The sequence below is a fragment of the Ictalurus punctatus genome, chromosome 6 (genome assembly GCF_001660625.3).
Source record: "Ictalurus punctatus breed USDA103 chromosome 6, Coco_2.0, whole genome shotgun sequence".
Taxonomy (NCBI): Eukaryota; Metazoa; Chordata; class Actinopteri; order Siluriformes; family Ictaluridae; genus Ictalurus; species Ictalurus punctatus.
In genome coordinates this window covers 10,445,866-10,458,555 of record NC_030421.2, presented here as the reverse complement: position 1 = coordinate 10,458,555, position 12,690 = coordinate 10,445,866, and the positions used below count along the sequence as shown (strand labels likewise).

General features: G+C 37.9%; 1 protein-coding gene across 3 annotated transcripts in view; it reads left to right on the top strand.

Moving 5' to 3' along the window:
* The first annotated feature begins 333 nt into the window (after positions 1–333).
* LOC108266598 (glycerol kinase) overlaps positions 334–12,690 on the top strand; it is a 61,423-nt gene continuing 49,066 nt past the window's right edge. The window contains exons 1-8 of one of the 3 annotated variants that reach the window (XM_053680858.1): positions 578–645; positions 5,786–5,859; positions 6,107–6,158; positions 7,726–7,832; positions 7,951–8,028; positions 11,076–11,155; positions 11,639–11,776; positions 12,135–12,244. In XM_053680858.1, coding sequence (XP_053536833.1) covers positions 593–645; positions 5,786–5,859; positions 6,107–6,158; positions 7,726–7,832; positions 7,951–8,028; positions 11,076–11,155; positions 11,639–11,776; positions 12,135–12,244 — 692 coding nt within the window. In that variant the 5' untranslated portion in view covers positions 578–592. Of the gene's footprint in view, positions 646–5,785; positions 5,860–6,106; positions 6,159–7,658; positions 7,833–7,950; positions 8,029–11,075; positions 11,156–11,638; positions 11,777–12,134; positions 12,245–12,690 lie in introns of all 3 variants that reach the window. The other 2 variants (XM_017470130.3, XM_047156195.2) reach the window with 2 other exon arrangements.

Sequence of the window (12,690 nt, the reverse complement as noted above, 5' to 3'; positions counted from 1 at the left end):
GGCTCTATAATGGGATGAGTCACTGCTAGCATTTAAATTCCTGCTTATTGTGCTGCTGTGTTTGACTTAACTTCCACTGAAGTTGAAAGATTCCTGTTCATTCATAATAATATTTCCCTCCACAGTACAGACACATTATAAGACGTGATAACACATTATGAGTTGAACCCTCATGATGTGTCAGTTACACAGAGAACACACCAGTGACGGGAAGTTCGGCTCTTTACAGTGAATCAGATCATTTGTTTAAACTCATCTGGAAGAGTCGGTTCAAAGAGTTGGCTCGTTTGTGAATGACACATCGGTACGTGAATACTGATTCTTTTTTGTATTTTACATCACAAATCGGATTTAATCTGTGAAATAAACAACAACAACAACACCATTAACAGACTTCGTCTGTAAGCTCTCAGCCAGGAAACGTAGTGACTATGTCTGTGATCATGTCCTTTAGTCTCTCTCTCTCTCTCTCACACACACACACAAACGCGCGGATATATAAATGCGAGACAGTAACTTCACACTTCACACACACACACACACACACACACACACACACACACACACAGTGTTTCGGGTGATAGCATGGCGGATGATCCGCTGGTTGGGGCAGTGGACCAGGGGACCAGCTCCACAAGGTTTCTGGTGAGTTAGTGAATGTGTGTGTGTGTGTGTGTGTGTGTGTGCGTGTGTTATAGACTGAAATGTTTCCATTCAACAATATTAGAGGTTGCATACTACTGCACTACATAGTGTGCTTTGTCCTAATCTGGAAAAGTACTAAGTAGCACAGAAATAATATTTATTTAAAAAAAACTTTAATACTACTACTACTACTACTACTACTAATTATAATAATAATAGTACTAATCCTCCTCCTCCTCCTCATCATCATAATCAATAACAACAACATAATATTCTTGAGGAGATAGCTGTTACATTGATTTTATGCAATAAATGAGTGAATAAAATTTTCTGGAATTTACTATGAACAATGAAGAAGTGTTAAAAATTAACTATGTGTGTGGAAATAGATTTGAATGAGTGAGGTTATGCTTCTTTTCTAAATGAGTTGCTGGTACTGGTACTAACAAAACTAACTAAAATTGGTGACATTATTAGAAATAGGTGACTTGCAGTAGTGCAGTAGTTGTTTTTACTTCCTGCGTGTGACATCATGACTTCAATAATATCATGTAACTGCTTTATCGGTTGTTTGGTCAGTGTAGTTCACTGAGACTGCTGTAGAACTTTTACCTACCTTGGATTTCTGCAACTAAGTAAACACAGCAGACAGGTCAAAGTACAGGTTCATCAGTTTAGCCTTTGACCTCTTAACAAATGAGGTGAATGAGTGTTACAGAAGTTTCATCATAGTGCTGTGTAGTAATACAGGTTTTTTTCTGATGTCCTAATGTGGATGAATCCTTTATTTCCCCTGCTACTAATAATGTTTTAGGATGTACAGTATATCTTATGGTTTTTTTTCTTTGTGTTCTTTAAGTGACAATACCTAATAAGAAAAGTATTCTTTAAACTTATTTATTCTCTCTTTCCTCACTGTGAGCTCCACACACCATTTTTAATAGAATAATGATAATAAATCACCTCAACACTTCCTATTTACTTTGTGGTAGATGTGCATTTCTTGAATATACTGTGCTGATACCTAGTGTAAAGCATTTTTCACAATCATGAATGTAAGTTTCCAATAAAATAGTGCAACGTTTGATTTGACTATTTAGTAAAAGTGGATGTCAAGTTGACCCACTAACCTTTCTTCAGTGACTACACCTCAAGTAGACAAAGAGAACCCAATTAAACAAATGAGACAAAAATGTTATGCTTGGTCATTTATTTATTGATGAAAATCATGCAATATTACATATCTGTGAGAGGCAAAAGTATGTGAACATCTAGGATTAGCAGTTAATTTGAAGCTGAAATTAGAGTCAGGTGATTTCAATCAATGGGAGGACAATCAGGTATGAGTGAGCGGCCTGTTTTATTTAAAGATCAGGGATCTATCAAAGTCTGATCTTCACAACACATGTTTGTGGAAGTGTATCATGGCACGAACAAAGACGATTTCTGGACTCCACCAGTCCACATTCAGACAGACTGTGTACAAGTGGGGGAAATGTAAGACCATTGTTACCCTAATAGTCCGCGAGATCACAAAGGAACCCAGGGTAACTTCTAAGCAACCAAAGTCTGCTCTCACATTGGCTGATGTTAATGTTTGAGTCCACCATCAGGAGAAAACTGAACAATGGTGTGCATGGCAGAGTTGCAAGGAGAAAGTCACTGATCTCAAAGATCACATGGACAAGCCAGACGGCTATTGGAAAAATGTTTTGTGTACACATGAGACCAAAATAAAATTTTTGTTTTAAATGAGAAGAGTTATGTTTGGATAAAGGAAAACACTGCATTCCAGTCTAAGATCCTTATCCCATCTTTGAAACATGGTGGTGGTAGTATCATGGTTTGGGCCTGTTTTGCTGTAGCTGGGCCTGGACGACTTGCCATCATTGATGGAACAATGACTTCTGAATAATATCAGCCAATTCTAAGGGAAAATGTCAGGACATCTGTCCATGAACTGAATATCAAGAGTAAGTGGGTCATGCAGCAAGACAACGATCCTAAGCATACATAAGTTGTTCTACCAAAGAATGGTTAAAGAAGAATAAAGTTAAAGTTTTGGAATGGCCAAGTCAAAGTCCTGACCTTAATCCAATAGAAATGTTGAGGAAAGACCTGAAGCAAGCAGTTCGTGTGAGGAAACACACCAACATCCCAGAGTTGAAGATATTCTGTACAGAGGAACAGGCTAAAATTCCTCCAACTGATGTGCAGGACTGATCAACAGTTACCGGAAACGTTTATTTGCAGGGGTCACACCAGATCCTGAAAGCAAAGGTTCACAAACTTCTGCCACTCACAGATATGTAATATGGGATAATTTTCCGTAATAAATAAATGACCAAGTATTATATATATATATATATATATATATATATATATATATATATATATATATAATGTATATATGTTATCTCAGTTGCTTAATTGAGTTCTCTTTATCCACTTTTAGGACTGATTAGGTTTAATTCATATTTATGCAGATATATAGAAAATTCTCACAAACCTTCAAGCACCAGTATCATAATATCCTCCACTCTTCTGGGAAGACTTTCCACTAGATTTTGGAGTGTGACTGTGGTGATGTGTGTTCATTCAGCTACAAAAGCATTAGTAAGGTCAGGTTGGGTGAGGTGGTCTGGAGTGCAGTCCATGTTCCAGTTCATCTCACAGGTGTTTAGTGGGGTTGAGGTCAGGGCTCTGTGCAGGACACTCAAGTGCTTCCACTCCAACCTTAACACACCATGTCTTCATGGTGCTCGAACATGTTTGGGCCTCTTAGTTCAGGTGAAGGGAAATTATAATGCTATAGCATACAAATACATCCTATACAAATGTGTGCTTCAAACTTTGAGGTGGCAGTTTTGGTGTCCACAAACTTTTGGCCATATAGTGTACAATAATGTCACTACGTTAACTTCCATACTGAAGGTGTTCACACCATCAGGTGAAATGAATGAGCTGAACTAGCCTTTTGCAGCCAGATCCAAATTTCCCTTTATTATAGAGATGGATGCATCTAAAGTGCTTCTGCAAAGCTGCTTTATGACAATGTCCATTGTTAAAATCACTATACAAATAAAAGTTTATTTAACTCAATTGAATTAAAGTAGGGGTAGGTGGTTTATTATCCCACAGGGGTTAAACCCCAAAAGGGTTTGCACATTTTTGTAGTTCTGAAGGATTGGCCCATTTTTGTAGTTCTAGCTCATCTGACTTTATTAGCACTTTTTCTTTTTTTGGAAAGAACACTTAATGACAGAACCCTCATAAATCCTGTGGGTCCCTATTTTTTTCCTTTCATTTTTAACAATATGTATAGGCCTATAAGTAAGAACACTAAGGTAGATAGCCTTCCTGCTTTTATTCCAGTAAGTGCATTAAGATCTCATCATAACTGGAATCTATCCTAAATTGTGAATGACACTCATTTGGACATTGATGAAGATATCAGTCAGATCTCAGAGCTTCCCTGTCCTGAGAACTGTCATGCCAACAAAACCTATGTGCCTCTGCGTCAACTCATATCTTGGTCTCACTCCTCTGGCTTTCCACCAATACCAACCCACTCTTGGCTCACCGAATATTTGCAGGACAGTATGGTCCATGATTACATCTTTGTTCTGACCTTGGTGTGGATTCTGTTACTACCTTGCCCCCTCCTATGATAAATGGTCTGCACTTACTGTATATAGCGCCTTTTAACCTTAGCGGTTCAACAAAGTTTCTCATTCACCCATTCACATACATACACACACACACACACACACACACACACACACACACACACTCACACACCAAGCTGCTGGGCGCTAGCCTGCCATCAGGAGCAACTTGGGGTTCAGTGTCTTGCCCAAGGAAATTTCGGCATGTGGAGGCACGTGATTAGTGGACAACATGCTCTACTACCTGACCCACAGCTGCCCCAACACTACCATACCTAGTGTAGACCTTGAGTAGATATTTCAAGGCAGTTAGTTTCATCACTCATACCTCTCTGCCTTCTGATTTTGATGCATACTGACCACTTGAACAACATGCCTTCCTGCTTTTGCATGAGGTCATTTGACAGCAGTCTCCAATTCATCTCCAAAGTTTGGAAGAAACCAGGAGTCAATATCAATCTTGCTTCCAGTTATCATCCACAGTTCAGGTTATTTACATTACATTACATTACATTTATTCACTTAGCAGACGCTTTTATCCAAAGCGACTTACAAATGAGAAAGATACACGCAAAGCGTTATCAAGCAGAGAACAATACAAGAAGTGCTACCATACAAGATCTATTAATTGAATTCCAGAAGAAGCAAAGTGCAGAGTAGAGGTGTAAGTGCATTTTTTTTTTTTTTTTTTTTTTTTTATTATTATTTTTTTTATTATGAGTTGGTTAGGTGTTCATAGAAGAGGTGGGTCTTTAGCTGTTTTTTGAAGATGGTGAGAGATTCTGTGGTCCGGATTGAGATTGGAAGTGCATTCCACCACTGAGGAACAGTTAGTGTGAAGGTTCTGGAAAGGGACCTTGCGCCACGCTGAGTTGGAACTGCTAAACATCGGTCGCTAATCGATCGCAGATTGCGAGAGGGAACGTAGGCCTTCAGGAGAGAGTTGAGGTCGGAGGTGCTGTTCCTGACAAGGTCTTGTAGGTGAGCATCAAGGCCTTGAACTTGATGCGGGCAGCTACAGGAAGCCAGTGGAGGGAGATGAAGAGGGGTGTGACATGGGTTCTCTTGGACTGGTTGAAGACGAGGCGCGCTGCAGCATTCTGAATCATCTCAAGGGGTTTGATGGAGCTGGCTGGGAGGCCTGAAAGCAGTGAGTTGCAGTAGTCCAGTTTAGAGATAACAAGAGCCTGGACTAGAATCTGTGTAGCCTGTTTGGTGATGTAGGGTCTGATTTTCTTGATGTTGTAAAGGATGAACCTACAGGACCTTGTAGTTGCTGAGCTCATTTAAAGTGAGAAGAGCGACTGCAAATAAGTTTCATTAGTAACCAGGTAACTTTGAGCAGGGATAGGATTGGAGGCCATGTGATGAGGTTATGGGCTAAGGACCATGATAGTTGTAGTCCACAACTTTAGTAGATGGTCCAGACATGTTGTTATTCAACGTGGTACGTTTTTATTTTTTCTCCACAGGTGTTCAATGCTAAAACAGCTGAGCTTGTCAGTCAGCATCAGGTGGAAATTACACAGAGTTTCCCCAGAGAAGGGTAAGTTACAATAACCTTTCAACACTTTTAACAGTTCAGCAACATTTAACAGGTCTTCATAGTTAGCGACTGATACCCCTGTTGGGTTTTTATTTGATCACTTATTAGGAGTAGAATCATTTTAAAATTATTTTAATTATTTAAAATTTTTTAGCTTTTAGTAAAGTCTCTGTCTAACATCAGTGTCAAAAAACATCATATTGATAAGATCCATCCATCCATCTTCTATACTGCTTATCCTTTTCAGGGTCGTGGGGGAACCTGGAGCCTATCCCAGGGAGCATGGGGCACAAAGCGGGGTACACCCTGGACAATGTGCCGATCATATTGATAAGATTAGGTCCACTAAATGTGACTATTAGTCATGGACATATTAGTCACAGGGCTAATTGGTCCAAGTGGTCTCAAACTATAGACTGTTTTATTTTTAAAAAAAAAAATTGTGAAAGATTGATAGTTTTGACAGTCAAACCAATGAGCATAACTTGTGTGCACTTTACTAAAAAACCTTGTCAATAATTGGTCTTTATTTTTCTGGTGATGACACAGAGACCAGTCAGGCAACACAGACATGTATCTTGGCATCTGTTCATTAGCTAAGGATATATACAGTATGTGTGTAATGTCTGGCAAATTTGCAAATGGAGCAAAAGTGGAACCAAAAGAGAAAACCCCAAAAGAGCAAGAAACAAGAGAGATAGAAGCATTGCCTGGTGCACCAGCAAGATCCACTTATTTTAAACCAATAGATGTTAGTGGAGAACTGAGTGCTGAGGATAACCTTACTATGACAATAATTTGCTAACTTATAACCATAAGAACCTTTGGCATGGAAAGGGGGCCTTCATGTTGTATCAGCCCATGGGTCCCTAAGTTCTTAATTCCTCTTTGTTATTAGTCATGCTGTTGTTTTAGTCAATAAGGATACACCTTTTGATATTTATTAAGACACAATGATGGAATCTAGTTTGAAACATTTTAAAACACAATTTGACCCTACTTAATCCCTGTGCGTGACTGCCATTAGTGGAAGGATAATAATCTAGAATAAAAGTTCCAATAGGGCATGTGCATTCAATAGATAATAAAACTGGGCATGTTGATTACTATCAAAATCTAAGTATTACAGTTTAATGATCATGACAACTTCACTTTAAAAAAACAAAGGAAAATATTAAATAATGATAATTTACAGGTTTAAATGTTTTACAGGTTTAAATTAGTTAAAGCAGACTTAAGCAGTATTAGTCCATTATTGCAATATAGGATGTTTATATATAGAATAAGATGTTTTTTTCTGATTTTCACTTGGCAACCCTGCTGAATCTAAAATATGTTTGTGATGCCATTATTTCAGTCGGTTAACACAACTATTTCAGATTTTCTACTTAAGATAATATAATCACACAAACATAAAATGGACCTTATCAGGACAATACTGGATCAAGCTTAGAACGCATTTATGCTTAGCAACACATGCACACATGACAGTCTTTCCTTAGAAATTCCCATTAAACATTTACAAGAAGTTGCATCATTATTTTCTTTTTGGACTTTTTAACTTTTTAACAAAAGTCCACAATAAGCAGTACAAAGGTTTATATTTTCTGACAGAATTTCCTGACAGTGCATTATTGCATAACTTAACTGGAAATGAAGGGATGAGTAAGAATGATGCATTTTTGTGTCCCACAGTTTATGTATATTTATATATACTGTATATATTGCACATGTATACCATATATAAAAAAAATGTGTAATGAATAATGAAATATTTAATGTTATAATTTGTATTTCAGTTCTGGTTCGAAGCTTTTCCTTGCTCTAATTTACTTCCTGTATCATCTGTTGTTTTTTTGCTGTGAGATGGGTGGAAGAAGACCCCAAGGAGATACTGCAGTCTGTGTACGAGTGCATGGAGAGGACCAGTGAGAAACTCACTCAGCTCAAGATTGACATCACCAATATTAAAGGTGCATGCATGCGTGTGTGTGTTTGAATGTTTTTATGTTTGGCTTCATTTTCATCTATGCTCCTCCACGAGGGCCTCATTGTATAAAAGTGAAATGGAAGTTTCTCTGTTTTACACAGCCATTGGAGTGACCAATCAGAGAGAGACGACGTTGGTGTGGGACAAAGAGACTGGAGAACCTCTCTACAATGCCATTGGTGAGTCAGCCTACCCACAAGGCAATAGTAGTGAGATCAACATTAAATGTGGACCGTCTTAACAGGCCACTAATAAGAATAATACCTGCACACTTACCACTATAGTGTGATACATTCACAGGGCAAGAAGATATCAGGTTTTATGAGCACCATTAGCAGAAGCAGACAAAAATATATTTGTTTAAATTCAAGAACATTTGTGAAACATAGCCCTCATTAACCATTGTTTTCATAATTTCATATTAAGATCATGCATACTTTTACACTGAAATGTAATTTAATGAATAGTGGCAAAGCAAATACATCATTATTATTTCTCATATCCTATAACTGTAGACAGATAACATATAATTTGAGAAAGTCACATCATCTTTTTGAGCTTCTGTGGGTTTTTGTGTGTCATCTTTTAAAAGCCAGATGATAAGTTAAGGATTCTCCAACACTGAGTACACGGATGAAATGATAATATTTAATGTGTATATCTCATCTGTCACTGTCTTCAAGCCTGATTTGTGATAATATTTTAAATGAGTGTTAGTATAAAATCCTATTCTGATTCCCATCATAATGTATATTTTATACAAGTACGATTATTACTTAATTATATAGAAGACATAAAAGCCTTACAGTCTAAAGTCCAAATACTAATTTAATTCTAATTATATACCATTATTATTCACTAATACACAGGGGTGGATTTAGTGATTTGGGGGCCCTAGGCAAAAATGTAGGAATGAGGCCCTCATTTCAGTGTTTTAACATCGATATTTAAATTTTCAGCATATGTTATTTAGCATTAATAGCAATAATCAGGGGTGGCCTGGGACAAAAAAGTGGCCCTCGACTTTCTGACCCACAACACGACACATTATAACACACTGGCTCATTGATGGTTATACCAATTTTTAACACCACTTACATAAATGAAAACATAAAAGTAGCACTGAACAGATATTAAGTCATATTTGTAAAACAGGCAAACAGAAGAACAGTGTGACAAAGAATATTAAACAATCAAGCATGTTAGCTAGTCAGGGGGCATCATCTGGGTGCAGTGTAGGAGAGCTGCACCACTCAGCTGTACAACTCCTGAAACTTTATATTTTAGCACTAACATCAATCCACATCTAATAATTTTACTCCCCCCCCCCAAAAAAAAAAAAAGACCACCACCACCACCACTACTACTACTACTACTGTAATTGTCACGTAATGGAGGCATAGACAGAAGCAAATGCTGGTATGGCAGTTTAATACAACAACAACAAGTCCAAAGCATAAGGCAGAAGACAATAATCATGAACAGGCAGAGATCAGGTGATCAGGCAAACAGCACAAATAGGGCAGAGCAAAGGGACGAAATCGTAAACGTAAGCAAATTATTTAAAAAACAACCAAAAAACCCAGAATAAACAGACACGATATAAGGCTTGGTTAACGACAGAGACAAGGCAACTGAGCGTATACTTCGCAAAGACTTAATGTTTGAACAGTCTCGTTTATGTGTGGTGTGATTGTGAGTGTAAATGGGAACAGGTGTCTCTGATTAGAACTCTGGAGAAGGTGAACGTGTGTGTGGGAAGTGTAGTCCTCTCCGGCCATGTTTGTAGTTGGTCATGCATTCTGGGAAATGGAGTCGCTGGTTTGCTTTGATATGACAATAATGATAATATAATAATATAATATAACAATAATAAATTTCATTTTCTAATATTAATATTATCAAATTAATCTCGATGTTAGGCCTATATTAATAAATATGTCTATTTCACTACGACCACTAACCAAGAGCAAACAATAAGTCGCTGTATAGTACTGTAGGACAGCAACTTATTAAAATAGTCTTCTTTTTGTCTAAATTGTGGTAATATTTAAACATTTATTTGAAGTATCACTGAACAGGAATCCACATCTGAATGGCACACTATCATCATGTGACATTAAATTCACCTACTGCTTCATTTGGGAGCAGGTCAGCAGAGCTTTAGGAGGGAATGAGGAGAAGTGTGTGTGTGTGTGAGAGAGAGAGAGAGAGAGAGAGAGAAAGAAAATGAGAATGAACCCTGCTGCCTGTCTCAGCCTTGCTGAATTATTTCAGATGTGCAATAAAATTGTCCAATGTGGGGGGTGAAGAATTAGGCATTAGAATGAATTAGGCATTCTGATGGAAATTTAGTGTATGGATTTTTAGAAAAACATAATTAATTAACCTTGAGTTTATGCAGCATTTTGTGGGACTTCGGTAGCTCGGGGACCAAGGCATTGCCGACCTTTGTCTATTGGTAATTCGCATAATACACACGTGTTCATATTGACTGAAAGCAGTAGACAATAACACATAAGACATAGAGGCCCTGCGTTAGTTTTGTTAGTCATCAGGTGTTCGTTATGAAGAGTCAATGACATTTAACACCAAAAATTTAAATGTACTTAAAAGTAGTGTCATTCAGTGAAGACAGCAGAGGGCAGAATATCACCATTTAACCAAGTGGGTTTTAAAACAGTGCTTCTGTTTACTGAACAATGTGTATTGTATTGTTCACCTACTGCAAATAATGTCCACTGTCCTATTCCATTTCTACTGACTTTATAGCAATAGAGATGCACCGTGGTTTTTAATTCCTAACATATTTAGCTTCATCTCAGTTGCACACATAGTTGAATATTAGTAGCACATGTGAAGATATTTGGCTGATCCCCACAAGGAAAACTGCTTTTTATTATTATTTATTTTCTGTTGACAAAAACTGCACCTTTTATTAGAAAAACTAAGTTATTCCTTTTGGTTACTGAAGTTAAGGTCAGGATTAGATTTGTGTGCGTGTGTGAAATGAACAGGAGCTAAAACATTTTGTTTATTTCAGCCTCAGCTCAATCAGATTAAAAAATAACCTACATATCAATATTATTTTATAATAAAAATTGTTCAGATTTGAACGTCTTGTTTGACAAGTTTTGCTTGATTAGATGACATACTGTATGTGTGTTTAAAATGACTAAAAACCCCATGGGAAATGTTTTTGATTTTATTCGTCATTTATCTTTAGTGTGGCTGGACGTGAGGGCTCAGTCTACTGTTGAGCATCTCGTTGAGAAAACGCCTGGAAAGAACAAAAACCACTTAAAGGTGATGATGAGGTGTCTCGCACATACACACACTCACAAGCATACACATGCACACACATGCACACACACGCACACACACATACACACACATACACACACTCACACATGCACGCACGCACACGAGAAAACGCCTGGAAAAAACAAAAACCACTTAAATGTTATGATGAGGTGTTTCTCACACACACACACACACACACACACACACACACACACACACACACGAACACACACACACACACACACGCACACACACGTATGCACAGACTCCTCAAAAATATCATTATAGAAGCTGAGGATAGTTTATAATTCTTCCTCAGCCTGGAAAATAACTGCTATAATAATGTCCAGGAAGCTCGATGTTTTATTTACATTTTATTTTGACTTATTTCATTGCATGTATTTAATTTTTAATCATAATTTATCCAAATAGTTTAATTGATTTAATTTGATTTGTTTGACACTTTTTTTTGGCTTTGGTGTGCAGCATAAGACAGGTCTGCCCATCAGTACGTACTTCAGTGCGGTGAAGTTGCGCTGGTTGATGGACAATGTGGTGGAGGTGGACGAGGCTGTGCGCTCTCACCGCGCCATGTTCGGAACTGTCGACTCCTGGCTTATATGGGTGAGTGACCACACACACACACACACACACACACACACACACACAGAGACACAAACAGACATACAGATAAACAGTAGCAAGCATTTATCCTGAGCTCGGGTTACAGTCTGTGTGGAGGTTTTCATGTTCCTCCTGTCTCTGTGTGGGTTTCCTCCTGTATCTCTGGTTTCCTCCAAACTCCCAACTTGTGGTGACATTTCACACTAAGCAGACCCAAACCATACCAGCAAAATGCCTCTGACAGCATAACGAAGCCATCCATTTTTCCTTTAACTTGTCACCTCTACACAATTAGCAGATATACTCGCTCATAATTTTCCAATTCTTGATCCATTTGTTTACTTATTTCTTGTTTCAGAGTTTAACTGGAGGGAAAAATGGTGGCGTTCACTGCACAGATGTCACCAACGCCAGCCGCACAATGCTGTTCAACATACACACTATGGAGTGGGACCTGGATCTGTGCAGGTGAACACACACACTCTCTCTCTCTCTCTCTCTCTCACATACACACACACACACACACACACACACGCACACACACACACTCACTCTCTCTCTCTCTCTCTCTCTCTCTCTCTCTCTCTCACACACACACACACACACACACACACACACACACACACACACTCAAGGCTCAAGGCTTTCTCCACTATTTCATCAGTCGGGTCCAAAACAACAAGAACTATTTTTAGATGCTTTCAGATTATACGGGTAATTTTTCTTTTTAAAACAATACATGCGGTATCACAATCAGTCTTTACCAGTTGATTGCAGATATTCTTATGTGTGTGTTGTTTTTTTTTACATCGCCCGTTTTTCAAAAATCTACATCTATTTATGCAAATGTAGCATAAATTAATTATGCAAATGTATTCAAATCAAATATGCTTTATACTGTAAATTAGCATACT